Here is a 21,805-nt window from a genome sequence, read left to right on the forward strand (position 1 = left end):
TGAAGTTCAACTTTCTGCGTTCAACAACCATATTATAATTAAAATACATTAGGTTAGTTTCTAATTTTACGTGCGATCCGCGTTCTGCATCTTATGTAAATCGGGCTTAAGACGTAAAACGCGAGTCGCAAACTTGTCACGTCATCAATCTCAAAGTGTCACTTTTAAAATTGATGCATCGGATTAGCTAATGTTTGGTTTATGCTTCAATCTTAATCCTAATATCCTAAAATTCAGCCAATAGGACTGTCAGTTCTAATTGGTCCTAACTGAAATCTGTATTTCATTGGCTGAATTTTAGGATTTCAGGATTAGACTGAAGTATAAATCGGGTATAATGCAACAAACTTGTGACTTATGACTCGCGTCTATGTCTTATGCATGGTCGACCAAACCAAGTTGATTATTTTTCTGACATTCAATTATGATTGATCGGTTTCTACGCCTACTCCTTAATCCACTACTGCTACTGCCCATTGTAGACCATGCATTACAGCTTTACCACTACCGCTATTGTCCATTGTAGGCGAACCTTTAGAGTGCGGTCGAGTTGCCGCTACGAGTGCTTCGAAGCATTTGATTGATCAATCGGAAGGAAGAATTTTACTAATTGATCAAAAAATGCTTCGAAGCGGCAATTCGACCGCACCTTAAAATATGCATAAATGTGTATATCTTTTAAATATTCATTTTAAAATTAATTCATATAATATTCATTTTACATTCATTTTGAAAATTCGAAGACAGCTCGGTTTAGATCGGTCTCAAATTTTTAGAACGTCAATTTTCGGACTTCGCAAAGTGAGATCCGAATATCAGATTAATTCAGAATATTCATGAGTGCATATATTAAAAAGCTAAGGTAAACTTCCGTTCTTCATTTACTAGACTTGGAGATGAATCTCTAGATTATTTTTGAAGCGATTTGTTGCATTCTTGAACTAAGACCTTTGTTCCTATTGCATACTTGAGTTTTGGAATGTATGAATCAGAACGCATGATCTTCAGACCGGTAAAGACGGCGTCAGAATTATATGAGCCATGTTTGTGGATTTATCTTTTGTAAATATTCATTAATCTTTTATTAATATTCATTTCGTCATGTCGTTTTCGCGCCTCGAAGCAGTTGCGAACAACCCAATTAGAATAGAGTATGTGTGAACACTATCACGCAAGATACTTGGTTCCATCTGTACATTGACTCGCCCAAAATACTCCGCGAAAATCACGCATGCAGTCAAAGCGTACCTACAGAGTCACACACAGGAACAAGAGATACATACATATTTGAAGATTGGCTATATTTGCAGCCGCGAATATCGGCGCAAATGATGTAAGCCCACAGTGATCCCGAGAGTGTCGTGATTGCTTGCCACTAATCACGACCTCCATCGATATTTATTGTATCTCGTTATCGTATTTTTACCGTTTCTTCATCTGTTTTTTTCGCGAACAATGACCGAACAAGTCTGGGACTATGTCGGGGAAAAATGGGAGCACATTGACCAATCGGTGAGTCGATGATCCCTCCCTCCTTTCGCGGCATCCTTGACCTTCGTTGCGTAAGTACACAAATTTTTTTGTGCAAAACTATTCATTCGTCCTTAACATATCCCATGCAATGAACTCGAATATCCTCGATATTTTATATGACGAAACGCACGTAAATTCGATATCATTTATAATATGGGAGAATATCTGATATTTTTTAACGCAAAACAGGATTATGTATTTTTAAGCAGGATTATTTTCAAGCAGTTTGTGATAATTTCCGCTGTACTCCGAAAAATTAATCTGCGGAAAGGAGATCTTCGAAATCGATATCGTTATTTAATTCGACTGACGATAATAAGATCATGCTCAACTGCAGACATGAATTATCATAAATTTTAATCTTCATATTCTCAAGTATATTTTACATAACATTTTTATTTTTATTACTTGCATATAGATTGTCATAGCGGCTCGTCATTGAACGTGTCACAATGAAAAACCGTTGACAAGACCAAAAAGGAACAATTAAGTTGTGAAATATGCGGACAGATCAATTCTCTTTCTTGAAATCGATCCGCAATTTTTCTTATAGCTATCTACATATATAAAAAAAATCTTAGAGTACTAAATAAGAGTTTCCTACTTTAAGGTTTAAAAAAAAATACTTTTAAAAATATATATTTTATTGTTTATAAAGATACGACAGTTTATGGGACAGTTCAAAGATATAACAGTTTACATAGGACTGTTCAAAGATATGATTTATTAGACAGTTTTATTGGACAATTTGTCTTCAATGTGTGACGTGGCGTGGCATACATTCGTATTTTTTCCTCGTGTTGTTTGAGGAAATCAACCTGTTCTACTTTTAATTTTTCTACTGCTAAATTGTTCTGTATTTCCACATCAACGTGAAAATAGGAGCATCTCTCTGAGAATTTTTTAATATCTCTAATATTAATTTTGAATGTTAAATGAAAAAGTATTATTTTATGCTTAAAATAATAAATTTTGCGAAATATTTGAATTTCGTGCCAGGAAATTACGATGAAACAATGCCCGTTCGTAGACGTAGAATGATCCTAGAAAGCAAAATGGCGGGGTGTTTGAATTTTCCTCCTGAGTAGGTATATTTCAAGGTCAGATATTTAGAGAACCGTAAAAATTTTTCCAATAATTAATTATTAGATATAGACAGCCTCGTGCGAAATTGCTTGCATCTAACATCAAATTCGACGTAATTTATTCGTCTTCTGCTTCTTCAGAAGAGATCAATTTCAGTAATAAAAATATGTTAGGGAAATCACTGCTTCTGAGAAATCTATTTTCAGAACTTTCGCCCAGGCGGGAACATGATATTGAACTTTCCATTTTTCATCTTTCCCTTTTCTAATTCCCTTGAAGTGTTATTTTAGTTCCTCTATTAGTTCTAATATGATATTACGTTTTGTTTTTCTTTTTTTCATACGAAATTAAAAAACTCTTAAAATCTTGGATAAGGATGATGATTTCGGCTGGCGTATTCATTGATTTTCAATTCTCATGCGCATTTCGGAAGACGGATACCTTCAGATGGCGCCAATAACGCATTGGATAAAATTATTTCGCCAAGTGTTTATTCAGGGTTAGATGTCTCTTGATATTGTTCTTGGACAGTCAATAATCGCGCAGCAATCGTGTGCAAGGACCAGTCCCGAAATTATCATTTTACTAGAAAAGTGTAAGAGAGAGGTCAGGGTCAAAGACAAGGTCAAGGTCAAAGGAAGTATCAAGGTGAGCTGACAACATGAAGACAAAAAACAGATCGTTATTCAGCAGAATATGCAAGTGTTACAGCAAGAAAGAAACATTAGATATACGGAGATATTCGAGAAGGGATTCTGAAACGTCTTATCGGGATCCAGAAATGTATTTAAATCCGACAGACGAGGTAATTTACACGTTTCTTCTTGTATAAGATTTTCCATGATAAAAACACATCACTATTCAGAAGTCATTTCGATGATTCTTGGACATTTTTAATTTTCCTCGCACAATTATGAATTTCTTATTACCGTGAATTTAATTATCAAAATAATTAAAAGAGGAGAATTAATTGTAATTGGTTTCCTGCTTTTTATTGTATATTTGGTTTTTTTCTAATGAAGACTTTATTGCGAATTTAATTAAAGAAATAATTTATGTTGATAATTTTATTCTAATTTCATTATATAAGATATCTAAGGAAAAAATATATTACAAAGTATTATTATTTCAGTAATCATATCTAATTTTTATTACATTTGTATTATATATAAAATGTTAATTTAAAAAAATATTAATTTAAAAAGTTCTTTTAAGATTAATTGGAGCTATCTTGTTCATGTTTATTTTTTTTACGATATTTTGATAGAACTATTGAAAATTTTTAAGATATATATTTTAAAGTAATTCTTTAGTAAAATGGCAAAAATTTAGGATATCTCACCAGGGCGCACCCAAAATTATAAATATCTGCATAATTTGGATAAAATATTAAAACTATATTTTAATGAAATAGTATGGAACATATGATAGTAAATCAAGAACTTCATCTTTATCGAAAACAAGATGAGATTATGTTTACTTTTCGAAGTTAAATTTATATGCAAGTTTATGCATGTAAATAATCTTTGAGAATAGTTGACCTATTACTTTAATGTGACTATTAAAATTGTAATGTTTTAAAACTATTATAATCTCGATTTTGAGAAAAATCTATGGTAAGATTTGTGTACAATTAATCAAAGAAGCATCTGCGAACTTTATCTATCACAAGTTATACATGAACACATTTTACATTTTCTTCAACATTTTTTTTCTCTTATTTCATCATTAACCTATCCTAGAGTTTTGCCCACATCAATTTCGGTACTTCAACTTCATTAAAAAATTAGACATTTCTATGATAACTCGATTTACTAAAGAACCATTTTAAGAAAATTAAAAACCTAATGAAAAATACAACAAAATAAAAATAGAGAAATATAACTAGGTTTCTCTTTTTGTCTTGATTATCGATTTCCGAGAGTAGCATGTTTAGTTTGAAAATAACCTCAGCGTATATCATTACGATGCTCACAGTTCATATGTCATCATATAATATATTTAATTTCTTCTAAAAGCTTCTCTCAAGAATTATTTATATTCTTAAAAAAAGTATTTGTTTCTATTTATTTATGGAACCAGGATATGTGCCCGGTGCAAATTTGGTAATTTTTATACGATCATTAATATCATTAATCATTAAAATCATTAATCATTAAAATCATTAATCAACAAACATAATTATGTTAAGCAGGTTATAAAAACAGCGTTCATATATTTGACTATATACTTAAATTAAAAATGTAATATACATTACATAAAATGAAACATTTATTAAAAATAAATTAAAATTTTACAATGTTGAAAAAATATGTAACTAAAACTATAATCGAAAATAATTTAAAACTTCATAATTGTTAATAATTATAAATTTTTTATCAAATATGTATATTGTTTACGTAAGAAATGATCAATCAGCTAGCACAATCTTGGCACAATGATTCCAGCCAGTTACGGTGTTCATTCGAAGACCTTGTTGCAAGAGCAACGAAGTGGAAATGTGTACCCCAAAAGTGTCTAAACAGGCAATCTTTTTATATTATACTAAATTAGTTTCTGTCAAATTAATAATCAAATAATTTAATTAATAATAATAATAGAATTAAAAAGTACAAAAGTATAGGGAAAGATTGAAAGAGAAAAATAATTGCGAAAGAATAATACGAAATATTAAGATAATATTACCTTCCTTCAAAATATATATTTTCATTTGTCAGTTTGTTTGTGATTTTTCAAATCAAGAGAGATTCATATTATTTACAAAATTGTCCTATATATTTTATATGATGTGACAAGAACAATCTGTTTCCTCTTATAGCTTTTTTATTTAAAAGAGAGTCATATTAACATTTAAAAAAAAAATATATTAAAATACCTTCTCATTTTGATAATATAAAAAGCTATTGAATTATTTTAATTTAACGTGATTTTAATTTTCTCTGAGATCCTTGAATTATTACTTGATATAAATACCGGTAGTAAGTCATATAGAAATAAAATGAGAATCGGTATTTTAAAATAATGTACTGAATCCATCCTTAAAATTCTTGGTCCTATATATTATATTATACTTTGTAAAAATATTTCAAACGCAACGACCCAATACTGCCAGAATTTAAAACCTTACTTAAAATCTAAATTCTTGTTTCAAGAAACACGATATATGACAGTGATTCATTAGGAAAAAATGTATACTGTTAGCAAAAGAAGAACTGTGCGAGTAAGCTATTCTTCTTTTCCTCCTGTTTTTGTCACCGGATACGTTTTGATAAATGCATACCACTGGAATGGAGATTAGTGAATATGGAACATGTTTTGTTTACGTAATATTTAATGCAACGCGAAACTTTTAATCGAAATATGTTATTGATGAGTAGTTAATACGTTAAATAATAATAGCGCGTTTGACGTACACTGTGTGACGTCATTAACGTTGAATATTAATAACGCATTATGAATGTTACCTCATTTCGTTCATCAAAGAGGATCTTACAGTGAAAAAGAATTCCCAGTTTGTCACATTGTAACATTATTGCACTTTTCTTTCTTCACGTTTTAGAAGAAATCTTAGTTTACGGAAACGTTTTCAAGATTCAAGAATTTTTCTTAAATAAAGTACTTTTACTTTTTTCTTCTTGCATAAATCGTAGATGTAATGTAGCACCTTTTCTAATTTATATTTTTATTATTTATGTATTTTACAAAAAAATAAATGAAAAATAAATGATGAATTATTAATTAAAAATAATAAATTATTTATTATCAAAAAGTGCTTCATCAATCAATCAGATATAATTTAAAATTTTTTTTTAGTCAAATAATTTTTTATATTATATTATATTTTTTTCACTATATTCATGTTTTTTTTTCATATTGCTTATTTTTTTCCTTTTTTCCTAGAATATAAACGATCTTTTAAGGACTGTTCTTTTTCTTTCTATCTTCTATTTTTTTTCCTCAATTTCTCTCAATTGTTTATTGCTGAAGATAAGCCCATTGTAAGTTGGGTAATTCAAAGATCGAATTCATTTAAGCATTCTATTGCATCGATGAGGAAATTGTAAATTAATAATTTAATAATTCTCAATGTTTTGTTCTAATTGATTAGGAATATCTTCAAGATTTTTCACGTGATACGTGACGCATGTTTTACCATTTTTTTCTGCCATCTCTTTTCTCATTTACGAATACAAAAAAATTATGTAAAAAATTAAATCATGCGTTGACGTAGTTAATAGATGTAGACGCTTCAGTTTGACGTTGCTATTAGCTGCATCGACCATTGGTCGCCGTATGTCATGTATTGTATTACTGTGCACCGCACATAGAAATAATGATTGTAACAGCAACGTGCATATTATGTAACATCGCGACGATCCTGTTTCACATGACGTTCGAAACGTTCACTGAATTCTATCTGTCTCCACTTACTTCACTTCGATTATATACAATTATAAAATACTATTCTTGTCGCATTAGATACGACGCACTCAACTACAAGGTTAAGTAACTTGCGAAGCTGTTATCTAAAGTACTAGGTCATTGCATATGAAATGTTTTAAAAGTTTGCAGTACACATTCGCACAAATGTTTCGCGATAACCAGGTATTGCATGTTAAAGCAATATATTTTTGTGCAAAAAAAACTTTGTTTCATTTTTCGTAAAAAATTTGCAATTTTTCAAGTCAATGAATTCGAGAAAATGTGAAAAAATTAGAAAATTTTTGTACAACATTTCTCCTCATTATTTTAAAATAAGATATGATGTAAAAGCATGTGAAAAAATTTTTTTTTAACTTTTAGAAGAAAATACCAGAAGGCTTTTAAATTAATTCTTAGTTTGGGACAATAGATTAAAAATGCAAAACTTCTCGATTTTTAAAGGCGCGCATATGTACAAAATCATATACACAAGTTCGAAATGCGCATGTGTTTTCACGTACGCATTTTTTTTCCAGCAAAGAGAGGGAGAAAGAAAGAGAGAAAAAGAGAGAAAAAGAGAGAAAAGTACTTAAAAATATATGTCAGAATTACTGAATATCTTTTCAGCGCGTTTTCTGCTATGTATATAACCGGCGAGAGAAGGGGAAGGAACACAAACGAACGTTAACCGCAGTTTCTTCGCTCAATTTAGAAACATATTTTCGCGACAAAAATATCGAAGATTTTTGCCATTCATTGCTTTTCTACATTACAAAAGCAATTGTATTATATGTTTGTGCAATCAAAGAACGTATCGTCAGAGATGATAACCCTAACGAAATATCGGAGGCTTATAAAGACAATTTTATCGAAACACCCGGACTTTAATCGTTGTCGATAATTAATGCAGAAGGAAAAACAAGAGAATTTTATGTACAAAGTTTATATTGTACATACGACATTTCGGCTTTTATCAAAAGGCATGAAAATCTGTCGAGATACACAATTCACCGAATAAACGATATAATATATAATCGGGAATATGTTTATATCGTTATTTAGATTATTGAGCAGAGTCATCGATAAGACTGATTGAATTATCCTGACAGGGTTATCAACATTATTTATTATCAACATCAGAAATGCCATAAGTTCGTTAAAAAGAACCGGATCTCATTCAATATATGTAAACAAAACTAGATTTTTTGGAACAAAAATCGCTCTCTCCGATCTTTTTAAAATTTACAAATATTGTAATGTATAATTGATAAAAAAAAACAAAATATACAAAAAATCTTATTCGTATATTCGCGTGATGCGAATACGTCATTATGGAAACTTACGTATGAAACTTACGTTATTATGGCGACATAAAAAATATTGTTTACTTTCTATCTGAATGATTCATTTTTGCTAATGATTTGTTGGTTTTCTCGCGAAAAATACAAATGTATACACAATGCAAAGTATTATTCCTGTTAGAAAGGAAATTGTCAGGAACTAGGAAAAGATATATATTGCAAGATAATTGGAGATAACTCAGGAAGGAAATAACTATCAGAATAGGATGATTTAACAAATAATAACATAGCGAGAGTTTATTTTCTTCATTATTAAATCACAGATTTATATAAAATTTTTTATAAAATAAAGAGAAAGAAAGAGAGAGAGAGAACATTAAAAAAATTTTTTCTTGAAAAAAAAACGAATTGAAAAACGAATAATGAATACAAATTATATATTTACGATTATAGAAATGATCATTCGATTATAGTTCTTCTTCCTATAAATACATATTCATTACATATATATGCAAAAACATTATCCTTTTATTATATTTATTCTTTGTTCAATGTGTGCTTTTCTATAATTAGGTAAGTATATGAAAAATATCGAAACTAAATTGCATCGATAACTGACAATTAAGCAGACGCTATCTTATCGATCGCACCTTGTCAGTCCGGCTTGTGTTTATTGACAATTCAAAGAAACATACAAGCTTAGGAAGTTTAATACCTTAGTATAAAGTAATCTCTTTCCCAGAATCACAGATAACAACGCTACGCATAAATTGCAACACGTTGTAGATTTTTAACGATTGAATCATATGATTCTTGAATCATATGATTCTTCACCAGAATTGTATGATCGCCAGAATTTAAGACATTCTGAATTAAAAATTACAAAATGAAGTTAAATATTTATTATATTGATATTACGTAATTTTATCATTTATTATCTAATATATGTTTACATTATGTATAATTTCTTATGCCGTTAAAAATACACAACTGAGAAAGATTATAAAAAAAATAGATCATTAAGTTAACAAGAATTAACACACACTGAAGAAAAAAAAAGAAATTAATTTTCTAAAAAAAATTTATTTAAATAAAATAGGTGAAAAGAACGAGATAGCTTGCGTAGTATGTAGCAGTATATATTTTCGTCTCTTAAAGGAGAGACTTGGTGACGTCACCAACGAGGGATTGAACGGGCGAGCCCCCGGGGTCGACCAATCGCGGTCCGACTTTCGCTCCCACATGTTTTAACTCACTGAAACGTTGCATCATCCATTAAAAGATCCGTCTGAAGCAATAAATTTCATCATAAATGTAATCACTTCGATAAAGTCTTCAATATTAATACAATTCAATATTAATTAAAGGTATGATCAATATAATTGTGCCATCTGATGATATTAACCCGAATTTATCCAATATTTTTTCACTCAAATATAATACAAATTGATTCAAACAGAATTTTTATATAATGACTGTTTTAATGCTATAGAAATAAATTTTCGATCGATTTGTAAAATCATTAAAATTGAATATTATTTGTCAACAAATAATATTCAATTTTAATGATTTTTCTATCTGAATTAGATATTAAGTTACTTCCACTTATTTCACCACAACTTGTACAATCAATGTTAAATTAATAATATTTATAATTTTCAAAATCGTTAAAGTCATATCCACATAAATCCATATAAATGATTTATAAAATCATTCATAAAATACAAAAAAAATTAAAGGTGACTCAAGAGATAGAAATAATATACTATATTTTTTATCATATGTTTAACGACATCTAATCAATGAAATTATATATAATTGAGTATCGGTTGATTAATCATTTTTATTAGGAAATAATATAGGAAATAATATAGGAAATAATATAGGTTGATTAATCATTTTTATTAGAAAATAATATAGGGAATAATATAAGTTGATAAATCATTTTTATTAGGAAATAATATAGGAAGTACCCATTTCAGAAAAGCTTTGATCCATTTGCCCTTGAGGACGAACCTCCACCTTAACATCGAATGCATGCGAGGGGAAAGTCACCCCTCTTTCTCTACTGTCATTGCCACCCCACTCACTCTTCCACCACTAACTGATTTGCCGCAGTGCCGGCTCATTATATTAGAAAAAAAAACCTTTATTTTTTATGATGTTAACAAAAAATCTTCATGCGATTTGATATGCAAATAAAATATATTTTGGATATTATAATTTAATTAAATGTTTTTACATATAATCTATTATAAATTTTTTACTATTAAAATTTTTTATTTAATCTATATATAATTAAAATAAATTGTTTAATTAAATTAAACTTTTAATGCGTTAAAAAAAGAATTATTTATTCATAATTAAGTTAATTTAAAAGTTTAACATAATTTAAAAAGTATATCTTTATTTTGATTTTAATCCAATGTTTATAATATGTATAAACAGCTTTCTCTTGCAATAAAATTATAATTTCAAAAAAATGTATACACACAAAAACTTTCGATTTTGATAATCAACGAATGGATCTTTAAGCACATGTGATTGTTTACCTCATTAATCATATTTACACAACTGTTTTCATGTTTACAATACTTGTACTATATACATCATAAAGTATTTAAAAGTAATATGAATAAAAATAAAATGAAATAACATCTAAAGATAAGAAATTGAAAAGAATAATATTATATTATATAATAAAAAAGTAAAAATCAGAAGATAAAAATCAAGCAAGAATTTTACCTATGTACTTATAGAGTACTAGATAATATTGGATCTTAAAATTCAATTTTTTATACTTAATGACCCAATAAAATAGAATAATATTCCGTCAAATTTCTTCGTAGAAAAAAAGGACAGATTCTTTGCAATAATTGTTAGTAAAATCGCGGGGAGAAATGAGAAAACGGGTCATCACTGGTACCATTGCCTCCTCCATGGCCTCCTTTTACCCCACTATGAACACAAGTTCCATTCCCTCTATCAGAATCGCTCTTGTGGGGAACGGACGAACAGGCGCCGTCATTCTAGCCAGTCGCGATATAAAGTTCGTAGAGACAGCTTGTAATTTATATATTTATCAGGAATCAAAAACTCCACTTCCTAGTCGAGCTAAGCTAGTCTCTAAGCCGACATCGACGAGGTTAAACATAGGTAGAGGGAAAAAGATCGACGTGCGTTCGATTTACGTTTTTTCTTCTATCACTGATCGTTCATATCAGCAACCACGAAGCTGCTCGAGGGCTCCACTACCGAGTGCGAGGTTGGGAGGGCCATGAAGACGTCTACGTTATGCAGTGACTTGATCAAGCAGGAGGTGAGCGAGTGGTCAAAAAGTGAATGATTAGAAGAAGCTTAAAGGGTAAAATGTGTATCCGTGTCTCTGTGTATATCTGTTTGTGTGACATCATGTACATTTGGACTAGAAGACGTTTGAGGAAAGCTCGATAAAGCTTGGTATTTATTTGACATTTCCTATAATTTCCATAACATTTAAATCAGACTAGTTTAAAATTCGATCTTTATCATGTATTTCTTCGAGTTGCCCGCATTTGGAATATATTGAGAAGATCAGGGATGTAGAAAACAAGCTTGCACGAAAGATTGTCTGTAAAATTGGAGCCAAGGTTAGAAAGCAAGGTCGGAGAGAACATTAAAAGATGGCGAAAAGAGAGAAAAAAAGGAAGAGGCGATGTTTGTGATTATTTAAAGACTATATAATTTTTTAATTATTACTATCAAAAATGAAAGAGGCAAGAGCTTAAAAGATAGATTAGAGGAATGGGTCATTGGATCTGAATAATAGGATGCAAAAAATTAAAAAATCTTAAGGGAAAAAATTTGAAATACAATGATGGATTAATAATAAAATAATTCTCGCTTTTACATCAAAGAAATTAAAAGTAATAATAAAATGCATAAAATTATTAGAAGTATTTGAATATTAATTATAAAAATTAATATTTAAAGTTATTGGTCAAAAATGGAAACAGGATAAAAGAAATATCTATATGATAAATCAATTTTTTTTTTCGTTTTAACTTTGATTGCATGGTTTATAAAGTGTTACAAGCGATATTAATATAAACAAGATAAGCAAATAGATTAAAAAATAAAATTAATAAATATTGGATTAAAAATAAAAAAGATGTAATACAGAGAAAAAATTTTGATAGAGTACGAATTCTAAAAAAAAATAAGATAAGTTATTAGGTGTTGGAATTAATTCGTAGCGTTTTTTAATGAAAGAATGTTATTTATTTCACATGAGCATTAAAAAATACATTAATGAAAGTACTTCCAATCACTTGTAAAACGCTACGAATTAATTCCAACACCTAATATAAAAAAATTCAAATAATGAAAGATAATCGATGATAACAATTTTATAATTTTATTGTTGAAACATTTTATAGAAAAATTTTATAAAGACTTTTTAGAATTAAACTCTTTCTTATATTTTGAAAAAAGTCAAACAAACAAATATTTCCGATCATAAATAACTAGAGAAATAAAACCAAGAATGAAACTTAATTGGGACAATTAAAAGTTGAGTAACATCAATTGAATTCCGCAATGTTAGAAGAATATAACTTGAGAATTTTCCATTTCTTTTCTAGAAATATTGTAACGCAATCATTTTATTATATTTCATAATTTTCTCCGAAAGCAGAAATAATTGCAAAAATGTAAAAAAAAAAAAAATAAATAAATATAAGAAATAATAAAAGTTTCAAGAGAAAGTTTATTAAGTGACAATTACAATCACATATTTACGAAGGGATGCTGTGTGATAGAATTGATCTCGCATAAGAAACGCACATCTTTCCTAAGTAAATGTCAACAATAACGATGTCAACAGTATAATAACGGAATCGTTTAACCGTATTCGCTGAGAATCGTTTTGAATCTTATACTATTAACGTTTGCAAATAATAAAAGAAATTTGTGTTGCTGCTGCTGCTGCTTGCTGTAACAAAAATGCAGTAAACAGAATTCTATTAATGGGAAGAATGAAGATAATAATTGGCTATTACATATAAATTATCCGACAAATGATCTAATTAAACTAGATAGTGTATAACTTACTTGAAAGGTGATGCTAAAAATAAAAATTAACTGACATTTGCTTTTTTCTTTAATTAACACACACAACGCGGTATAAATACATAAATTAATAAGTTAATTATCTAATATGTACATTATGGAGTGGAAAGTAGATGATAGAATCAGGTTAGATAAGCAGGAAGATAAGAAATAGAATGCAGTTAAGGGTTAACGTATAGCTGCGTGTGTTAGTACAATGTCCGATGAGTTCGCAGTCACAAGGCAGTTCACAAAGCGCGGTTCATTTGTTTTCTTCATTTTTTTGCGAACAGCTTTGAAAGTAGTTGAATCATGCAATTAGCTACGTAAACGAGACCACAATGTAAATGTAAATGAGAATATAAATAAGTATTATCAAAAGAAATCTCTGACCATTGAACGCAGATACCATCATTACCGTTGGATATCGTTGAGACATACGATGTACTTTGTCCTTTAAGATGTATCTTCGACTATACTTAATTTTATGTTATATAATTAAATTTTATAATAATAAATGGATAATACATATATCTAATATATATACTTTCTTGTTAATTTACAAATATATGTAAATATATTATATATTTATAAATTAATAAAATATGTAACAGATATATCTATATATTATTATTTATTATTGAAATTTTATTTATTATTATATGAAATTTATAAATATATATTCATACGTATTTATATTCTGTTTATTACAAATTGTCAAACAATTTATACATTTTGCACGTAGGTGGACTCAAGTTTTGCAATTATAGATTTTATTTCTGTTAAAAATTTATGATACACATATCGCTATAAATAAACTAATATAAAAAAAATTATGAATCCAAATTTGTAATACGTTCTGTCACGTGCATTAACCCACGTACTTTTGCATACGCTACGTGTATATTTTACTATTATTCATTCATGATGGATTCTATTGGTCAGCGGGCGGGTGTGTCAGTGACGTCATAAATCGATGTTTCATTACGCTCTCGGTGGGAGAAAGAACGTATCAAATTGGCGGGAAATATGATATGTTTTAATCGTTTCAAGTATCCTGCTTCCATTTAATTAAAAATATTTTCTCTTTTTATTAATGTCAAATATGCTGAATTATAATTAAATTGATATTATTAAATCTGAGTAAAACGTTACTTTCATCTTTCTATTTATTTCATTAATGTTTGCTTTAAGAATTATATGCCTAAATGCATATGCTTTCGTGTTTGCAGAATCTGTTCTTGTTAGTTGCGTTATATTATTATAAAACTTTCCACTCAAGTTCAAGTTTTATTTTTTTTCTTTTTATCGCTTCGAACGTTAAGACTTGAAATCTTCAAGAAACCGAAGGCTTATAAAGAAACATCATATTACTGATAAAAATATAGTTTAATGTATAGAAATATATAGAAAATTTGTTCTGTTCAAGAACTGAATCATCTTTTTTCCTATAAAGAGTTAATGCGTAGTTTAATAAGTATATGATAAAAAATAAGGAAAATTCGGCTTGAAATTTCGCTTAGAATTCATAGGAAGTACAATTTGGGTGAGTGTTCGTACTGAATTTCTCGCCGGTATGACGTCGGGGGTCAGCAATCAATAGAGAAAGGATCGATCATCTCGCGATCTCTCCTCCATTCGAAATCTCTCGATGTTATATGCGCATCAGTGAGAGCGAGAACGTTATGCAATGCCCGTGTTCGGCGGTCGTGTTGCGCGATATGCGTGGTGCCTAAGGACGATTCAAGGTCACCCAATAACACTGCCATGTGGATCGATAACGAGTCTCATCGTTCGTTTCTCTGTCCGTAGATACGAGATGCCTGCAAGGACCTCGTCCTATCAAATGACCAGCTCCGGCTGGTCATGCAGAAGCTCACCGACGAGATCAACAAGGGTCTGTCGAAGGAAACTCATGACGATGCGATCGTCAAATGCTTCACCACTTATGTGCAAGATTTGCCGAATGGCACAGGTAAATAAGAAAGCATGGCTGCGTTCAGTATAGAAAGCAGCTTCGCAATTGTAAAATTCTTTAATATGATTGGTTTTGTTCTTAATTCAATGGATCTAAAATAAATTCAAATGTATACATTAATCATATTAAAGCATTTTACAACAGTTGCATATTTATATGGAATTCATACATAAAAAGATTAGAAGGCCTATCCTGTAATTCTTAACGACTGTAACTGAAGTGTTACAGTATTGTTGCGCAGTTTTTTTTACTATATAGAAAACTTGCGCAATGTTACACTATAACGCTATAGTTAGTCAGGCTTCTAAGACGCAGTAAGTCCTATCTAAAAGCTTGACATTAAAATCGAATGTAAAAATTCATCACGCATATAATTATATTTTAGTAAGATTCGTTTATGATTATTGACTATCTATGCAGATTTTTAGGATATTTTTATAAGGCTGGAGAAATTATATGCTAAAGAAAAAGAAACAGATTATAGAAAGATACAAGTCATTAAATTATGCATTGTTTCTGTATCCTTAAGTTCATACATACAGAAGATTAATTTAAGATTCATTCAGATGTATTGAAACATGGGAAAACAAAAAAGCTCTATTTATAAAAAAACGATGCTATACTAAATATCAATAAGGAAGAATTAAATAAAAATTGCTTAGATCTTGAAAGAAAGTTGCAGTTAAATCCAGTTTTTTTTTTACAGAAAAGGGCAACTTCCTAGCGTTGGATCTGGGCGGTACGAATTTTAGAGTGTTGCTAATCACATTGGACCGTCAGAATTTCGATATGAAAAGCAAGATCTATGCGATACCCCAGAGTTTGATGCTGGGAACCGGTACTCAGCTGTTTGATCACATTGCACAGTGTTTGGCGTTATTCGTAAAGGACCTGAACTTGCAGAACGAGGTACTACCATTAGGCTTTACCTTCAGTTTTCCTCTGACCCAACACGGATTGACAGAAGGCCACTTGGTGAGGTGGACCAAGGGCTTCAATTGTAGCGGCGTAATCGGTGAAGATGTCGTTGCCCTTCTCGAAGACGCAATTAGTAGAAGAAAAGTAAGTGCGAGTTGCATATGAATAAGATATTTTATATCTAGGTACATATATCTGTATAATGAGATATATATTTATATTATTTTTCAATCTAATTCGTTTGTATTTTATTTTATTATGATGAGATGTTTGAAAGTTAATATTCATGTTCTACAAAGATGTTATAAAAACTTAACTTTAAAAAATCAATATAAATATATAATTATTTTCTACAGGTTAAAATTGACGTATGTGCGATCTTAAATGACACCACCGGCACTTTAATGTCATGTGCTTGGAAAAATCGAAACTGTCGCATCGGTTTAATCGTCGGTATGTGGATAACATTAATTTTTTTAACTAAAACGAATTTTGTATAATAGATTATTACCGTAATGTATAAATATCATGCAAAAAATTAATTTATATAAATAAATTTGAACTGGAATAAATTTGCAAACTTAAATGTTAAATCACGTAATAAAAAAAAAATAACATTGCCGAAGAAAATTAAATTCTCAGAAAATTATATTGTAAGTTTTATTACTATTTTCAAATAAAATTATAAAATATACATTTTATCTTTATAAATTTGAATAAAGTATTACAATACAATTACAGGTACTGGAAGCAATGCCTGCTACGTCGAAAAAACAAAAAACGTACAATGTGCGATTCCAGGCAACTATAGCACAAGCAAGTCCGATATGCTCATAAACACAGAATGGGGCGCATTTGGTGAACAAGATGTGCTAGATTTTGTGATAACCGAATTTGATCGTGCCATAGATGAAAATTCTATCAATCCTAATAAGCAGCTGTTTGAGAAAATGATCTCGGGCATGTATATGGGTGAACTAACAAGACTGGTTCTTGAGAAGTTGGTGAACGCTGGCTTTCTTTTCGGCGGTAAATGTCCCAATGATCTCAGAAAACGCGGCAAATTTTTCACGAAATACGTCTCCGAAATTGAAAAGTAAGTATCAATTGATATTAATTGCATATTATAATTAAAGATTTCTCCAGATTTATCATAAGCGCTAAATTGAATTACGTGATGGAGACCTCTCTAATCTTTGCTTTCTCTAGAAAAATTGAATTAATTGAAAGTATTACTTATCAATGATTAAGGATTATAAAATATGGACTAAAATTATTCGTCTTACGTGATTAATTAAGAATTAAGCTATGAAAAATCCAGGAGTTAATTAAAAATACATTTGCGTGTTTCAGCGATCCTAAAGGTAGATATACGAATTGCCGGGAAGTATTAGCCGAGCTAGGAATGCGGAATGTGAGTGATCAAGATTGTGAAAATGTGAGATATGTGTGTTCGGTGGTATCGAGAAGAGCTGCGCATTTGGTGAGCGCGGGAATAGCAGCGTTGCTAAACAAAATAGGGGAGAATAATGTCACAGTGGGCATTGATGGATCGGTATACCGATTCCATCCACACTTCCACGATCTCATGACAGTGAAAATCAACGAACTTCAGAAATACAAGGTAAGAATAATGGAATAGGAAATGAAGAAACTATTACGAGTATAATAAAAATAGAGCTACGAATCAAGCAAAGTCTTAGTGCTAAGTTATTAAAAAACAAATAGTTTATGATAACAAACGTTTCGACCTTAATTGGACCATTCTCAATGTTAACCTTGACACAATATAAAAATCAACTACTCATTTAAATAACAATCTTGAACAAAACATGTAACATTTAGCCAGAAATTATAATAATATATAAGTTTCAATGTTGTGTATGTATCCTTATCGTTGTAGATGGTTGTGAGAATTGCTCAATACAAAAACTTGAAAATTTTTATTATATTGATTTTATAAATTATTTAAGCCTTAGTTCTTATATTATTTTTATTACGAGTATATTTTTAATCTTACAAAAATGCATTTGTTCCAAAATAAAAAATTAAGTAAAATTGAAGCTTGAGATTTTTATTTAAGAACTACTCTCTTTCTAGAATATGTAATGAACGGAAATTACGTTTATTCAAAGAAACAAATTCTTTTGGATGAGATAACAAAATAACACTATATTATCACAAAGTAATTTTTATTCCCGGATTTTTTCACTGACTTCTTTATTGCAGTTTGACTTGATGCTCTCGGAGGACGGTAGCGGCCGCGGCGCTGCTCTAGTCGCTGCAGTGGCGTCGCAGAGACGGTGAAGACGCGGTAGTCGGTAGCGAGTTAGCTGCAATTCAATTACGTGTAATATAAAATTGAACGGTGGTATGAGAGAGCTGACTAGAGTGAACGAGTGAACGAGTGAAAGCGATCGAATATGGAAAAGAAAAATATGAAATCTTTTTTTCTTTTGTTCGTTTCAGCTGCACTTTTTACACTCTCTATCTTCTTCCTTCTTTTAAGACCGTTTTAGATCATTCTTTAGGCTTCTTCTTCAAAATCTGGATAGTTTGTCAGTTAGGAAAAGGATCCATACAAAATATAATCAAATATCGAAAATTAGATTACGAGTTCGTTTTTGATAAAAGAAAAAAAAAAAGATATTGAAATAACATGCACTAGCATGCGTGTTACCTGCCTTGTTTTGAAAATTTATAAAAAGATGTAAGAGAGTGCAGTTTAAAAGAAATGAATAGAATCTAAAAAAATTGCGCGATGAATATTTCTGTACATAGAGCACAAAAACAGTAACTTACAATTAGCGGATTAGAAGACGGTGACTACTTAGTTAATGTTCTTGCCAGAAAACTAAGAACATACTTCCTGCGGCGATCTAGTACGACGATCGCTATTTAGCGTGATTCGCATATCCACTCGTTAGCGTAAATGGTTAATCTCGCGATTCTGCGAGGAAAAATTAGTGAGAGAGAGTTAAATATATTTGAATAAAATGAGTAAATTGCCGCGCGGATATAGTAAACCAGTAAGAAGAAATACCGAGTGGCCGTGTCAATTGTTGATTGTTAATAAAAATATTGATGAGTGTAAACAAATTAAATCGAGGATAAATAGATCATAGCGATTGTCAGAACAAAGATTGATTCGAGAATAAATACATTTTTCATCGATATTTAAGTACTGTTTCAGTTAATCCTTTCATTTTATTACATCATGTCCCCAAATCATCGAGTGTTATTTACGTTTTAAATTTTCCATCAATTTAAAAACGATTGCTACTTAAGGAAAATATATCTTAAGCTGCCTTGGTTAGTAGTTAAGATAAAAATATTTACAGATTTCATAAGGAAAAAAAAACAAATTACATCGCGACATAATTAATTTTAAATAAATTTAAATGGAATTTTATCTTCTCTCAAGTTTAGCCTGAATGATACATAGAATTGGAAACTTTAATATCGGAAAGTCTTAATTTTGAATTATCATTAAAAAATTTATTTTTGTTCATTAATATATTTATTTTTGTTTAATAAAAAGTTAATTTATTCGATTCTATATTAGCAGCTTTTATTTAGTTATGTTGTATAATGCTATTATTAAGTTATTAGATATCTCTGACGATTGCATAGAAGATAAAACATTCGGGGAATTTTATCAGCTTTATTAATCGAGTATATATCCTTATCATTATCGCGATAAGGCCTAATGAGATAAATGATAAGGCTCGCGAAGTTTCGTTGGTTTTTTAGTGCGCTTGTTTTCGACAACACCGTGTACATTTCGGAATTCTGAAATCTAAAAATTACATAATTCTCCTTACAAATTCGCGAGTTTTTTTCCGTCGCCATGCTGCGACGATTGCGAGCACTTAAGTCGGTGAGTACTCATACCGGAATACAATTAAATCAAAAGTTAATAAAGTGATACAAAAATAAAGTAATGCAAATTAAAATGCGAATGATTTTCTTGCTTAATATTTACAATTTTATATCCTTGGTTTTAATGAAGATAAAATTGTATTAAGTAATGGATTTATAAGTAATACTACTACAAGTAATAAGATTATTCCATTATTCGTCGTAAGATTACAGAAGTTTTTAGAAAGGGCATTTGAAAAATATTTTCCTTTTCTGGAAAGAAAAATGATAAGAAATAAAATGTAAAATGTGTATACAACGATATTTTAAGAGAACTATTTCTCTTTACTGCCGTCATTGGAAAATTATTTATGGAAACAGAAAAGAAAGCGAAAGAGAGAGAAAAAGTGAGTGATAGAGAGAGTGAGTGAGCAAATACATCATCGCTCTCCAAGCGATGACTTTTTTTACATGTAGAACGTTATTAATATTGTTATGTACACGTTGCTGTTGAAAATAAATAATCATGCAAATAAAGAGATACTTCTTTTCATTGCTATTTCTGCGTAAAATAGTGAAAATATAAAGTTACATTTTGAAAAAATTAATAAACGCAAAAAAATTGCATAAACGCAAAGATATTTTCTCAGAAGATGGATCATCCTAGACAATACGCAATGTCTAAATTATCTAGAAGACACATTTTATGTCTTTTAAATACTTTATATTGGCTTTCTACAATAAGCCATTAGCTTTAAATTTTAAGAAACTGAGTTGAAACCACAGTTGAATGAGAAGAATAATAGACTATACGCTATTCATAGATTGTTGTTATTTTAAGGCTCGTTCTTATTTTAAATAATATCTTAAGATGTTAATATGACTCTTTGGCTGATATTCATAGTCGGTTCTTATTTCAAGATCATCTTAAGTAATATTTTAAAACATTAATGCGATCCTCTGATTGGTTCGTGACATCTCAAGACTGTACTTAAGACGGTCTTAAATATGAGATCTGACTATAAATACCGGCCTTTGATCACTATTCAGATTTTATATTTAAAACCATCTTAAGTATAGTTTTGAGATATCACAAACCAGAGGACTATATTAGCATCTTATTCTAAAGCCGGTTCTTACTTTAAAACTGTCTTAAGTAATGTCTTAAGATGCCTTTTGATTGACATCTTAGGACTGTACTTAAATATAAGAATCGATTATGAATACTGACCTAAGAACATCTCTAAGAACATAAGACTATCTTGCAATATGAGAACAAATTATGAATATCAGTCACATATTGATTCATGATATCTTAAAACTGTACTCAAGATGATCTTAAATATAAGAATCAACTATTAAATCAGTTTTCGGCCTTATTGATCAATTTCTTAAGACTTAAAGCTTAGGTAATGGCTTATTGAAGGCCCATTAGACATTCATATTCTAAAAGACATTCTTTAGATGGTTCGCATAATCGATTCTTATATTTAAGATTGCCTTAAGAACAGTCTTAAAATGTTATAAGTCAATCAGGTGATTATATTAGCATCTTAAGACATTATTTAAGATTGTCTTAAAAAAAGAATAGATCCATAAGAATATCGCCCTTTGTCTT

The 21,805-nt window shown here is 29.7% G+C and overlaps 2 protein-coding genes across 6 annotated transcripts in view; one reads left to right on the plus strand and one right to left on the minus strand.

The window, feature by feature from the left end:
• The window catches only part of LOC105146496 (BRISC complex subunit FAM175B), a 34,346-nt gene that overhangs the window by 8,021 nt on the left and 4,520 nt on the right, over window positions 1-21,805 (minus strand). The window lies entirely within an intron of this gene.
• Hex-A (Hexokinase A) lies at window positions 1,366-20,724 on the plus strand. 4 transcript variants are annotated; one of them, XM_011056801.2, is made up of 7 exons: window positions 1,366-1,512; window positions 15,243-15,405; window positions 16,115-16,470; window positions 16,683-16,779; window positions 17,068-17,422; window positions 17,680-17,950; window positions 18,556-20,724. In XM_011056801.2, the coding sequence occupies exons 1-7, from the start codon at window positions 1,456-1,458 to the stop codon at window positions 18,631-18,633; spliced, it is 1,377 nt and encodes a 458-aa protein (XP_011055103.1). In that variant the 5' UTR covers window positions 1,366-1,455; the 3' UTR covers window positions 18,634-20,724. The 4 variants fall into 4 exon arrangements, with proteins under 4 accessions (XP_011055103.1, XP_011055105.1, XP_011055101.1 ...); XM_011056803.2 differs by having other exon boundaries at window positions 1,506-1,562; XM_011056799.2 differs by lacking the exon at window positions 1,366-1,512 and adding an exon at window positions 3,087-3,424.

Source organism: Acromyrmex echinatior, chromosome 4 (assembly GCF_024713525.1).
Source record: "Acromyrmex echinatior isolate Ae372 chromosome 4, ASM2471352v2, whole genome shotgun sequence".
In the NCBI taxonomy this organism is placed as follows: Eukaryota; Metazoa; Arthropoda; class Insecta; order Hymenoptera; family Formicidae; genus Acromyrmex; species Acromyrmex echinatior.